The sequence below is a fragment of the Acanthaster planci genome, linkage group LG09, assembly GCF_054643075.1.
Source record: "Acanthaster planci isolate LZ-2023a linkage group LG09, COTS_SCS, whole genome shotgun sequence".
Lineage (NCBI taxonomy): Eukaryota > Metazoa > Echinodermata > Asteroidea > Valvatida > Acanthasteridae > Acanthaster > Acanthaster planci.
This window is the reverse complement of record NC_141785.1, coordinates 18,003,176-18,016,483: the sequence shown is the minus strand read 5'-3', so window position 1 is coordinate 18,016,483 and position 13,308 is coordinate 18,003,176. Positions and strand designations below refer to the sequence as shown.

The following is a 13,308-nucleotide window of genomic DNA, read 5'->3' as shown; positions in this document are numbered from 1 at the left end:
TGGATTTCAAGGTGAAATTGAGAGGACAAGATAGAATAGGCCTATCTGTATCGGTTGGCAGATTTTTTCCTGGAACTTGATGAAAACAAGTCGGCACATTTTTACAGTATGCAAATTAGAATAACACTGTGGATAAGTTGGCCGGAACATTTTTGCTGAAAATGTTTTTCCCAAAAAAACATTTGGTTGAATTCTCAGAGAGGCGATATTTTCTTGTCAAGGGGCAGGGGTAGTCTAGCATTATTGGAATTAATTATGTGACTAGTTATGCTTTGCAGGTGGGATTTGTACTTGCCTTATTCGGAAAAGATCTTTAGAAGTGAATGGAATCATCACATTGTCATTTGTTAAACAAAGGCTTTTGCAGGTCCTATGCAACACATTTGATGGGCGACGCACGAAGGACGACGCACGACGGACGACGCACGACGGGCGACGCACGACGGACGACGCACGACGGGCGACGCACGACGGAAAATGGCATGTTTGGAACTGGTAAATGGCAGAATTGGGACACAACAAAAAGCAAAATGCGACGGACGACGGGCGACGACAGATATGGAATTCCATACAAAGAGTCATTTTGGGAGGACGTTGCTGGGACAAAGTTAATTCTTACCAGTTTTGTAGTTGAAAATGTCACAGTATAATATCAGGGTTCTAAAAGTAAGGATTTCCTTACATTTTCCTCTTCCCCTAGTGTCACAATAGTAGGCCAGTCCGGAAAACAATTCTCGATTTACGTTACATGCACGACCTACACCGTTGCAGTTTATACACGAAGTTCACTTTTTTTAGCTGGTGCCACTTCTATTACCACGAATTGCTTTTTCAGTCAAAAAAGGTTCTAGTTGTTATTATTTTTAAAATCTGCATAAAAATGTCCAGACCAGAGGCGCGCTTTTGTGTCTGTTTTGGAAACGACTGTTTTGATTGGCAGCTACAGTGTACTTGTCAGCTTCAAAGAACTCATGGAATGTGTCACTTGAGACAAGTACCAGTCTGGTGCGCGGAGATATATAGGGATATGTATGGAAAAACGAAATAGACGTCTGGGAAATATGGTCAATTGCGGTTTCATCTCAACCTCGTTATCAGTATTGTACGTGTATTACTGTGGAAGGTTGGAAACGTCTGGGACAAGGTTGATGTCTCAATCTGTAAAAATCTGTGAAAGGTGGAGGAATTGTCCGGTCTGCCAGTGCCAGTTAATTGTCGCTTTTGTCCCCGCTCAAGACGGTGTTTTGAAGTAGAAACAGCACCATACTTTTGTGTCTCCCTTAGTCACAGAAGCATGTCTGGAAAGGATTCAAGATCACAGGTAGATGAGAGATATTCTAATGCCAAAATAACGACCTTGTGGTCCTCCTAGTCTGGTCATCAGGCGTCAGGTTGAGCATGAACATGATTGATGGCATCTGTTTTCCTTCCTCCATGGTTTCAACTAAGGGGGGGGGGTAGGGGTTTCATTGTGACTTTCGCAGGCAGCATTTTGCATGTTAAGGCTTACGCTACTGCAGTGGCTGTGTTCAAGCACAGACACGCGGTTGTCAGTTTTCACTTTACTTTAGGTCTCCTTTTATTTATGTTTTCCCCCAAATAGGCTAGGCCTAGTATTTAAATATTTGTAGGCCTAGCTAGGTACGTAATACTAATACCATAGGGTCATCAGGTCATGGTATTTAGTGTCAATAAGCACCAATTAGCCTCAACAAAGCATCAACAAGTTATTCAAGCATATTTTTGCAAAGATTTTATACTTAATGTTCAGATCTTAGGGGCCTAATTATGCTCCTACATATTATCAAATTCAATGTATGTGAAATGATATTTGAGTGTTGAAATTTGAGCGACAAAGTTGGACCTGTTTGTGCAGTCCGACCGGCCGCCATCTTGTTTTCGCGTGGACAGCAGAGGAAAGAAAGATGGTGGTCCCCATACATCACGAAAAATTTTCTTTTTCCTGTGAGAATCTGGAACTGGTTGCAAATTCAGTGTTTCTTTCATACAGTGGCAAGTGTTAGAGTCTTTAAACTATCATGAAACCACTTTTAAATCAGTAGAGGGTATTTTCAAGTTGTTGACACTACTTGTGTTTGTTGACGCTTGTTGACGCTAAATAGCATGACCGCCGTAATACGTAGTATTTTTTATGTAGCGAATTACACGGTACCTGTGGTTTGATACATTGCATGTTGTTTTAATTGATTTGGGCAGAGTTTCATATACGGACGCCGCTGGACACCTTGTGCACAAACCCTTTGAAACTAACTAGTCGGAAAAATTTTAAGTGTTTTCTAAGTAAATGACTCGGTTTTTGCCTTCTAAATTGAACTTTTCTGGACATGTTTTTGCTTTCTGATGGCTAATAGGTCACTTTAGGGAATAATTACTGGCGTCCGTACATGGAACGCTTCCCGTTGATTTTAGCAATAGCATATCTTCTTAGAGCACAAACAATTTTCCTCAGGAAACCTCATCACAGGGACTCGGAAGGTTGACAGGACATCACTGTTAGGCATCATCCAATTTGACTTCAGGCCCGAGCTAGCTGTGTGAATTTGAAAAGAGTGAAGACATACTTCAGTTCAAGTTTCTCGACAAGCTTGAAGTAACAAAGAGGGTCCCCTGGTTGGTGGAACTCACCACATGCATTTGTCGGTTTTAGTGCATTTGCCGAACACGCTTGACCAATTTGCATGACTTGCAATGAAATGCACAGTTTTTGAGCGTGCGCCATGCACATGAATGAGCCCAATTGAAAAACTTCCCACCAAGCTGTCTCTGGCGATGTTGCGCTTCCAATCAGAGTAGATTGTAATTTCAGTTGGTCAAATTATTTCTCTTGTGTCTGCCAAATTGCTCCCCTGTCCAAGTTTGAGGGCCTGGAGCAGTTTCTTAACCCTAATCTTCCACAACCACACAGAATTAAACAGTAGTAAAGTGTTTAATTCCGTGGGGACAGGTTTGGTAGGCCCACAACAGCTGGCTTTTGCATTGGGTTTGGCATACCTCAGAAAAACAAAGTCCAACAGCCTCTGCACAAAGTCCCATATGGGTGTTTAACTTTGTGTGAATGGGGAAGGTTAGGGCCAGCAACCCTTGGGGGGTTAGGGTTAAAGTTAAAGTCAAAAGAGTTTGGTATGGCTTTGTTTTAAAAGTGCAAACCAACTGTAAACAAATGTCTCCCAAGCAACTTTTTCTCACACTTGACATTAATTAAGCATTACATCAAGGATGTAACTTTTTTATACTAGGTTTTGCCTGTACACCAACTGACTATTCATTACCTGCATGTTATCCATTCTTTATTTTAAAATTGTTTTTAATACAGTTTTCCAACCCAGAGACTCCTGGGTATGTTGGCTTTGCCAATCTGCCCAATCAGGTTCATCGGAAATCAGTCAAGAAAGGGTTTGAATTCACCCTTATGGTTGTTGGTAAGTAGCAGAACTGTTACCAGTTGCCATGGAATGACAATAAACATAACATGTCACTGACACTAGTACAATTCAATTAATATTCAGAGCGGTGATGTCAGTAACAAATACTTACGTAGATAGCTGATCAGCAATCTGCAAATAATTCCATTGAGGTTTTGTGCAGTTGTTATTGAAGGCATTGAAGTACTGTACACAAACTGCAATTGTTAGTTGAGTTATCTATGTGCTTACACAAATGGCTAGGTGAACTAACGTGTTTATCATCCTAAGCCATACAGTCTGTTTTCAATTTTCAGGAGAGTCTGGTCTCGGGAAATCTACATTGATCAACAGTTTGTTCCTCACAGATCTCTATCCTGAGAGGCATATACCAAGTGCATCAGGTACCAGACCACATGGCAAAATCTTTGTTTATTTTCTGATTTCCATAAAGCCATTTTTATTTCCATATGAAAAGAATGAAGTATGAGTTAATTCCATTTGAAAGAAGGATTTACAGACTACTGCTTTATCCAACAAAGCAAAGTTACCTGAGTGCATACTACAATGTATGCCTGTTTTTCATCTCCAATATTTAGAAAAAATTGATAAAACTGTGAGCATTGATGCATCGACAGTAGAGATTGAGGAGCGCGGCGTAAAGCTGAGACTTACTGTGGTAGACACTCCGGGCTATGGAGATGCCATCAATAACAGTGACTGGTGAGTGGTGATACTTACGGCATTTGGAAAAGTAGTTCCTTGTGGCATTACTTTGTGTCCGTGACTGAGTAGGAGGTCTCTGCCTATTTGGAGTGTAGAACATGGCAGACTTGGCCCACACGAGTTGGGCAGCCATTTGCTCTGAGCACTGATGTTGAAACAGCAGTAGCTGCATTTTTGTAAAGATTAGTTCAAGTGAGTGCTCAGAACTGTGCACCAAAAAAAAAAATGGAAGTTTCAACTTGGCGTCTACCCTGAGCGGGACCAAGAGAGGACGCAATTTCCCTGGCAACAGAGGATCCTTTGGTGGGAATTGTCCTTCACTGGGCCACAAATGACTGCAATATGCACTCCTTATGGTTGCATGGTTACCAACAAAATGAATGCTCCCTACCAACGTGGCTCTTTTCAGCAGACGAGGGGGTGCTTCTGCCCAAGGGGGATTCCGTAGATATGTTCACACTGTGTGTAGAGAATAGAGAGGTTCATGACAAAATCATTAGAATATTTGGACACAGCATGAACAAACTTGCACAAAGCTGTCTTTTTTTCTGTCTGTTTGACTTTGAAAGAAGCACCAAGTCCTCACTGTTGCCAAGTTTACTGATTTGTTGGCGTTTGTTCCATGAAGTAATTTTGAAATCAGTAACCAGGAAGAGTGACTATTTTTTCTCAGCTTTGATCCCATCCTGCACTACATTGACGACCAATACGAGCGTTACTTGAATGACGAGAGTGGCCTGAATCGTCGTAACATCATTGATAACAGGGTCCACTGTTGTTTCTATTTTATCTCCCCTACTGGGCATGGGTAAGAACACACCTCTCGACACTCCTCAAAACTGTAAAGCTTTGATTACTCTGAGCTCTTAAAATGGAACCAGATTTCTTTAAATCTGAAGATACTCTCATCCTTTTCTGGAATTGTTGCAGTACATGTGTTATTGTGCGCTGGGCCTTCGTGAAATTTTTAGATAAAACCTGGCAGAAAGGTTGCTTCAGATTTCATGACAAATTGGAAATACATGCAAAATGCCCATTTTCGAAATTGTTCAGTCACAACTTTTTGTTTTCTATGACGTGTGTTCAATGCATGTGCCAACAGCACATGTGAAAGGTTGAACTATGACCAACCCTGACAACAAAACCCCATGTCAGATCTAATGGAAGGTTTTCATGGAAGCCTATAACAGATGTCTGCCAAGTTTGACAAAGATCTGGCATGCGACAGCAATTAAAGAGGGTGGCATTTGAAGCAAGATATGGGACGGAGAGCACCCCACCCAACACACCTTTGTGTTGGTCTTTGTTTGTTCAGAATCTCAGGAATTCTCCTCGGACATCTAGGGGGATGTGTTAGGTAACAATAGTCTAGAGTGTGTATAGGGATTGGACATGTAGGGGAGTACCCCTTCGTCCCATATCTTGCCAGGTATATGAATCGTGTTTCAAAATCTTGTATTGCATATGTTAAGATGTGTGTTAGTTGAGACTGTGGTTATGCTGGTCTGTGCTATGACTTTCTCAAGCAGTGTGCCCGTGAGAGAAGCCACGACTACAGAGCAAAATAACCCTGCACCCTGCCTTATTTACTTTCATATTTACTTTCATTTCTCAGTCTGAAGCCCTTGGATGTGCAGTTCATGAAGGCTCTGCACAGCAAAGTCAACATCGTCCCTGTCATCGCTAAAGCTGACACCCTCACCAGGAAGGAGATTGCAACCCTCAAGTCTAAGGTGAGCTTTCTTTATTAGTATTGTATATTTCTGGTAATGACACCAAGGATTCCTCAAAAGTGCCCTAGGCACTGTAGCTCGCAAGCCTGAAGAAACCTGTAGAGAGGAGACAATGAGAAGCAGTTACAGTTTTAGAGGTGGGAGGAAAACCCCAGAGGAATATTTTGGTAAAACCCACGGAATCAGGTAAGGACTGAAAACCCAATCCACATGTGGATCGGGCCGGGATTCGAACCCGGGCCGCAGAGGTGGAAGGCGAGGAAAGAACCACTGCGCCAACCTGACTCCTTTTCACAACAGACATGGTGAAGGAATTACCCTAGGAGACTTCTCAAGATGGTGTGTCATCAAGGGGTGTAAAACACTTTGGTCTGATATCTTTGGAGCTCAGATATCGTGGCCCATATGTCAGTCCACACTCGGTACAAGTACCACAGTTGGTACCCAAGCATCTTGGGCCAAGCATAAAACATTTCCATTCAGCTGGTTCACAAATATTTAATTCATAGGCGGGGGACCAGTAAAAGTCCCCACAGCTCCATCCAATTTTTCCTAGCAGTAGAAATCGTCCCCAGATGATGGTCGCATCTAGGGCACCGATGTACATGTTTAAAAAAGTAGCATACCCGGGGAGACTGAACTTAGCAAGGATCTTGGGATAAGATGGACTACATCTGATTCTACTGTCAACTTTGCAACCTATCGTGACTTTCAGATCATGAGCGAGATTGAGGACAACCACATCAGAATCTATCAGATGCCGGACTCAGACTCGGATGAGGATGAGGATTTCAAGGAGCAGAACAAGCAACTCAAGGTGAGAGGCCCACAGTACATGGAACACAGTCTTGTAGTCGAGACTATCACAAGACCAGTCACAAGTAACAGTGAACAATGACAAAGGAATGCTTTTGTTGCAATTCATTTGAATAGCTTGTGACTTGAATTCAGACTGGAGATCTTGTGCTGGTCTTGTGTGGTCTTGGGAAGGTCTTAAGTGGTCTCGACTACAACACTAATGGAACCAGTAAAATTGAATATTACTGAATGGGATCAAAACCCATAGGTGATGCACGCAAAGAATTCTAAGTTCTTGGCCAGTGGGATATTTATAGATGTTATAATTTACTGGAGCTGGGAGCAACTTGTCTTTACATGCTTGGTTCCTGGCTCACCTCAGTAATGAAAACCTGAATCTTTTACTTTCAGGCTGGTGTGCCTTTCGCTGTTTGCGGCTCAAGTCAGATGATCGAGGTCAAAGGTCGCAAAGTTCGAGGGAGACTCTACCCTTGGGGTGTAGTCGAAGGTTAGTCATTGGCTTAATTTGTTTCTGATTCACAATGCACTATATCCATTTGTTGGTCATCTTGAAGTGAAAGTGAAGGAAAACGGTTTATTTTGTAGGAGCCTGAGGGTAAAAATAACAACAAAATTAAAGTTCAACACAAATTCCTGCAATTTTTTGTTGAGAGTAATTTAAAATTTGTGATAAATTAAATCCAAATACTTTAAGTCACATTTAGAAAAAAAGTGAGGTTGGGAACCCCAAATAGTCTGGCACCACCCCGCGTGACAGATTACATTGAATAGGATAGGTTCAGGGAACAAGATTCTAAAAAATGGCTTCCAAGTGAATAAGGGTCCAGTCCACTAATTCAAGCCCCATTGAAAACAGTGTAAAATCAGCACCGTTCAGGGCCCAATAGCATGCACGCCAACATCCCTGAGATTTCTGAAACACAAATGAAATTCTTGTCTGGTCACTTATCTTTCAATTTCTTTTCAATTTTTTGTGGGTTAACCAATTACATTTTTAATTATTCCCACAAAACAAAATCACCCCCCAAAAAGTGATTTTTCCGAAGTCTGATTGCAGCCATTTTTCAAGTGGCAACCCTCAACTTTCTCGGCCACTTAGGACCATTTTTCAACCGTAGTTTTTAGCCCTTCTGCCCTCATATGAAAGCTCAAAGACCCAGGGAGTTGATCCTGGCAACGATTTACACAATCTCACCATTTTGGGGGCCAAACAATCTCCTTTTGCAAAAGATGCTGTGGGGGGGCACTTTTAATGCTAATGAGCTGGTCAGAAATTCTCAAAGGCTTGAATTAGTGGTCTGCACCCTTCATAAGGTCTGCTCACAGCAGTGCAGAGAGTTAATTGTGGAGTGGAATGAAGCCATTCAAAATCAACAGAATTTTAGTCTGTAGTTCGCTGACTTTCTGATGTTTAAGATGTCAGTTGCTTGATGAGTCAATTGATGTCGATGTTTAATTTTGTAGTTGAGAACCCAGACCATTGTGACTTCATCAAGCTCCGTAGTATGCTCATGTAAGTTCTTTGCTTGAATAAGCTGCCAATTCAAATTAAGTGTTTATCGAGGATTAAGATTTTGTAACTGTTAACAATCTTAGGACAAAAATCATGCAGTTGCATCAAAGCTTCAGGCCCAACAAAAATCACAATGTATTTTTTATCCGTTGGACATGCCTGTTCTTTTTTGAAAATGTGACGGTATAATTCAAAAATACATCTGGCATTTGTAATCACCGATGAAGCCGAACCCTGCCACATTCTTCAAAATCTATCTGGATGTTGTTGAGGATTGAGGGAGGTAGAGCCCAGCCACTGTTTGTTTATGTGGGGGCTTGATGCTGCTTCAGAGTAAAAGTACAAAGACTGCATCATTCTTTTTCTTCAATAGAGGAATTTGCAAGATTCAAGGAAGCTACGAGCAGAATGTTCCCGAGGAGTTAGCTTTATTGATTCACAGGGTGTACATGTATATCTAGACTAGAATTCAACTGCAGGACTCAAAAGTTTAACTTGAACCCTTCCGTAATTTTATCTACGGAATATGCTGATCTCCTGTTGTCCGTTTGCAGCACCCACATGCAGGATCTGCAGGAGGTCACCCACGAGGTCCACTACGAAAACTTCCGCTCGGAGAAGCTGGCCAGAAGCGGGGAGAAGGATCTGCGAGCGGGCAGGCCAGCCCAGCGTGCTCCCCCACCACCCAGGTAGGAGCTCTGCCTCGCTTTAGGAGTTGTTATAACTGTACAGCCTGGTTTCCACGTGGTGGTAACCAATGTCGACCACATACCGCAAGACATGAAGAGGCAGACAGTTGTGGAAGAGACGCTGCACGATGTCATTCCACCAAAAATTAAACAAAATAGGGTCCGAAACTTTGAAAACTTTCACCAAAATGCCTTTTTTAGGTGGCAATGTCGCCTCCAGTTTGATGTAATTTGTTGATGGTCAACTATTTTGTTGACGATTGGGGCTGCATATGCTAGTAATAAGGAGAAAATGGACAACATGAGTGGTACTGAGCGAGAGAAACATCATTGTACGCCCGTCATGCCAGCGTGCATGTTTGTATAGGCCTACTCAGCGACTCAACGCAGAGAGTCAGCAAAATTGAACCGGGCTCAACTTTGCCGATCTGTCTGAAGTTGGTTTGCATATGTCTGGGTTTTTAGCGATACTTTGGTTTGACATGTTCCCATATGGCTGTGTTGGAGTTTGCATCTTGACTGCGTTGCTCTCTGTATTTCTCCCATCGATATGGAAATCATGCTTCACTGTTAACCCTAGCTATCACACCAGTAGTTCAGTATCTCAACGATATGTGTAATGCAGTAATGTGTGGCCTTGTGGCTAGGGTTTGGGACTTCCGTTCATAGGGTAGGGGGTTCGAATCCTGCTGGCACCAGTCGTGGCTTGAGCAAGTCACTTACCCCTACTTTACTCTACCTGAGAATATTTCCCAGGCAGAGGCTGATATGCACTGATACTGGGTGCTGAATTTGGGCCGTTTTCCAATAGTCAACTTCGTCTCCGTCTCAGGCACCATGTAGGAAATCAAATCTCTTATGTTGCCCTGAAGCGTTTAATTCAAATTAAAGTACTGTAATGTTTGGCTCTTTTGCATCTTCCTTGATGTTTTGTGGCAGTATCAGACTTACTATTGCACTTACAACCTCAAAGTCAGGGAGTTAAAAAAACGGTTGAAGCCTGAGACGGAGCCCAAGTTGAGTATTGGAAAATGGCCTTGGTCTCATGGCATGATAAACGAGGGTAGTAGCACATTGAAAAGCAGTACATCGGGAAACTTGCACTTTATAAATAGGCCTTGCCGTTATGGTTGGAGTCCATGCTTCAGCCATTCAGCTATGGTCATCACCAGTGATGCGGGTGCAGACTGAAAACATAGGCCAAGATCAGTTGTGGTTCTGGATTAAATCCATTAGAAATTGCCGAGAATATTTGGCATGGGTAAGCTTCAGTGTGCATTTCACAGGTATTCAGTTGGAAAAATTTGCTTGCGGGGGGATAAGAAACATTCTGACAAGTGTCAAAGGGATTTTTTCATATTTGTGTGGATGGTTGAGAACTTGTGTTTTGTTTTTCTGATTTTTTGGAATTTTTTGGTACATTAAAACAAGGTGCTTTGTTTCATGGGACCAGTAAACTAAATTTGTTGAGGCTGTGGCCAATCCCACCAACTTTTAGAGCCATGCTTCATCGGACATTGTAAGTCATCAGACAAGTCTCATGTTACTTTGATCCTTATTTGGCAATGTGTAACTTGCACTGCTCTATTTTGTGATCTAGGAGAGGCGATATCTCTGACAAAGACCAGATGCTACAGGAGAAAGAAAATGAGGTATGTGAAAGACTCGTCCCTTACTCGGTAATCCTAATCACAGACTCAGCTCAGCATGCAATCACTCACAAACTCAGGATGCATTGTTTATCTCACAGGTGGGTTTTTGGAGTTGAGACGTGCAACTCACACCAGAGACAAAGTGGGATTTAGGGGTCATTCTCAGTATGGGCGAAGCGACAAAATCTTGCAGCTTAATGCATGTGTGTGGCTGTGGCTGTGGCTGTCAATAGCAGAGCAACCTATGGGAAATGGATGAAGCCATTAGCTGCCTGGGTCCATAGGCACGTGCATTATTCCTAGCCATAGCCAAGTAATTGAGACGTGGCTGATGTCGGATCAGGTCACCTTTGGCAGTAGGTCTTCACGCTGTTTGAAGTGACAAGAAGAGTTGGCAGTAATACGTCCTCTTTCTTTTTGCAGCTGAAACGGATGCAAGAGATGCTAGCTAAGATGCAAGCCCAGATGCAGGCACAGCAAGGAGCATCCAATGCTGATGTCTGAGAAGAGCGGACCCGCAGTGGGGACTGGTCAGTCAAAGAGAAAAGGGGTCCAATTAGTCAAAAGACCCTGTATTTTAGTCCACGATTCACAGAATTGAAGAGTGACATTTGAAAAGGATGATCCATCGTGAACAAGTTCGGTGCTCCGACAGCGCATGCCCAAAATGAAGCCTATCTGAGGTCATTTGAAAAAAAGCAATACTAACATGCATGAGGTCTGCCCTATCAGGGCATTAATACAGCCACTTCCATGCGTACTTGGTTCACAATGAACTTGCCTTTTGAAGTACCAAACTTGCTCATTGACGTGACCTGGTTACAAGCCTGCAGTTTAAGCTCATTTACTTGATCCGAGATGGATCCATTTGCTCTTCTTAATCAAATAGACCTAGGCTGATTGAAAGTCAACCGATGAGTGTTGCTTTTCTATAAATCATGTTCCTTTCAGTTCAGAATTCTCTTTTTACCAGTCCCACTTTGCATTTGTTGGTTTTGTTCAACAGATGAAGGAAGGTATGATTTCAGGAGCTCATTATGCAAGTAAAATAAAAAAGTACAGATCTCCCCCTAACCTTGTTGGACAACATTCGTCGCAGACCACTTGTCAAGAGTTGAAGCCATGGAGGAAAACTGGCCTTGTAGTATTCAAGGATCGTACTGTGACTCTGACCACGTGACTTGACAGCAAACTGAAACGTGCCTCTTGATGTGTAGCAACTTGTCTTAGAATCTGGGTGTCGTAGCAACTAAGAATGCGTAGCTGCATACAAACATGTACAGTACTGTGACTGTCTAAGCCATTTTAAAGATTATTTAATCACGCTTTTCGTATTCTGTAATATTTTATACTTTTCTGTTAACATTTCTGAAATGTAATCATGCTTTTGCTCAGTAATAGCTGTTGCTTTTGTATAATCCTGTTCATTTATTAATTACTTTGGCCCTACTTGAAGCAATTACAAGGAAATTGTTTTCACTGCACACACCAAGCCTTGACACATACTTTTGTCATTTCTTGTCATGTTTGGTATCCCCTGCCCTTAATGCTCCGATTTCGATATGATTTCACATACACCCTAGGGGGTTAGGGTCGGGCAAACGTAGTTCAGTTGTTTTTCAGGCATCACATCCCGTACATGTTTTAAATGTACATTTCACGAAAAGAGGCTTAAATTTGTTTTGTTTTTGTAATGTACTTTTCCATCGGTCAGTATATAATTAATCTTTTTTTTTTCAATATAGAATAGGCATTTGTACCTTCACGAAAGTGCTAGTCATATTTATCCCTACAGTACTGAAAGTTTTAATTGGGTTTTGCTTGTAACCCAAAGGCCCAGAACATTTTTTTGCGGAATATTCCAAAATCCACTCCCTACAAAAAAGCAAAATAAACTAAAAAACAAAAACATTCTTTTTTTTTCAAGTGTATCAAGTATCACGTATGGTAAAAGCAGCTGGGCTCTACCTTCCTCAATCCTACAGAATCCTTAAAAACCTCCTGATGGATTGTGGAAGATCGTCGACAATTTGGGTCAATTTTTGTTTTGTGGTGCTATATTTTATAAAAATGTCCTTGTTTAACAAGAGAGACAGCAGGGTATTTTTCGCTGGTTCATTCAGTGAGTGAAGCACACTGTATAACCTCGAAATTCATAATGTCATAATTCATAATTCATTTTGGTATTTAACCTAACAAAAATCTTCCATCAGGCAAGGGCTTGGTTAAATGCAAGTACATAAACTTCTACCTGCAATATGTCGTGTATTCACAGCATGACTTTAAATTCTGTCAGGGACTGAATCTCATCAATATTCAAAAAGTGTGAACATCTGAAGTGAAGTCAGAAGTCAAGTTGTTTCAGTTTAACATCGTTGGGAAAATAACCCTGAGAATTTTGTCAAAAACCTGGATTGAAGTTTTTCACACAAGAGCTAAAACAAAACTACTTCGTCGTCGAAGTAAATATTTGGTCCAAGCCATGATAAACTCTCTCGCACGTTATCAGTCTCTCTATTTAACACCATACTAAAGGTCAAACTGTTATTTTGAAATTTCTAAAATTCCTCCATCTAATCACATATTAAACATTATTATTTAATTGATGTTATTGTAACTGAGTGTTACTGTCTTGTAGTGATAACATGTTGTCAGCGTTAGCTTCAAAGTGCATTAAAAAAATGGCAAAACTTGGTTTTAATCTGTCCATGGTCTTGGATTCTGATTTCACCGCTGAGTCAGTACTTGTCTTTA

At 41.6% G+C, this 13,308-nt stretch overlaps 1 protein-coding gene across 1 annotated transcript; it reads left to right on the top strand.

Annotated features, from left to right (window-relative positions):
• The first annotated feature begins 1,141 nt into the window (after window positions 1-1,141).
• septin2 (septin 2) lies at window positions 1,142-13,255 on the top strand. The gene is made up of 13 exons (XM_022229944.2): window positions 1,142-1,321; window positions 3,335-3,440; window positions 3,740-3,826; window positions 4,022-4,145; window positions 4,822-4,956; window positions 5,764-5,881; window positions 6,597-6,698; window positions 7,091-7,187; window positions 8,165-8,213; window positions 8,768-8,902; window positions 10,503-10,554; window positions 10,978-11,084; window positions 11,561-13,255. The coding sequence occupies exons 1-12, from the start codon at window positions 1,295-1,297 to the stop codon at window positions 11,056-11,058; spliced, it is 1,113 nt and encodes a 370-aa protein (XP_022085636.1). The 5' UTR covers window positions 1,142-1,294; the 3' UTR covers window positions 11,059-11,084; window positions 11,561-13,255.
• Window positions 13,256-13,308: the final 53 nt, after the last annotated feature.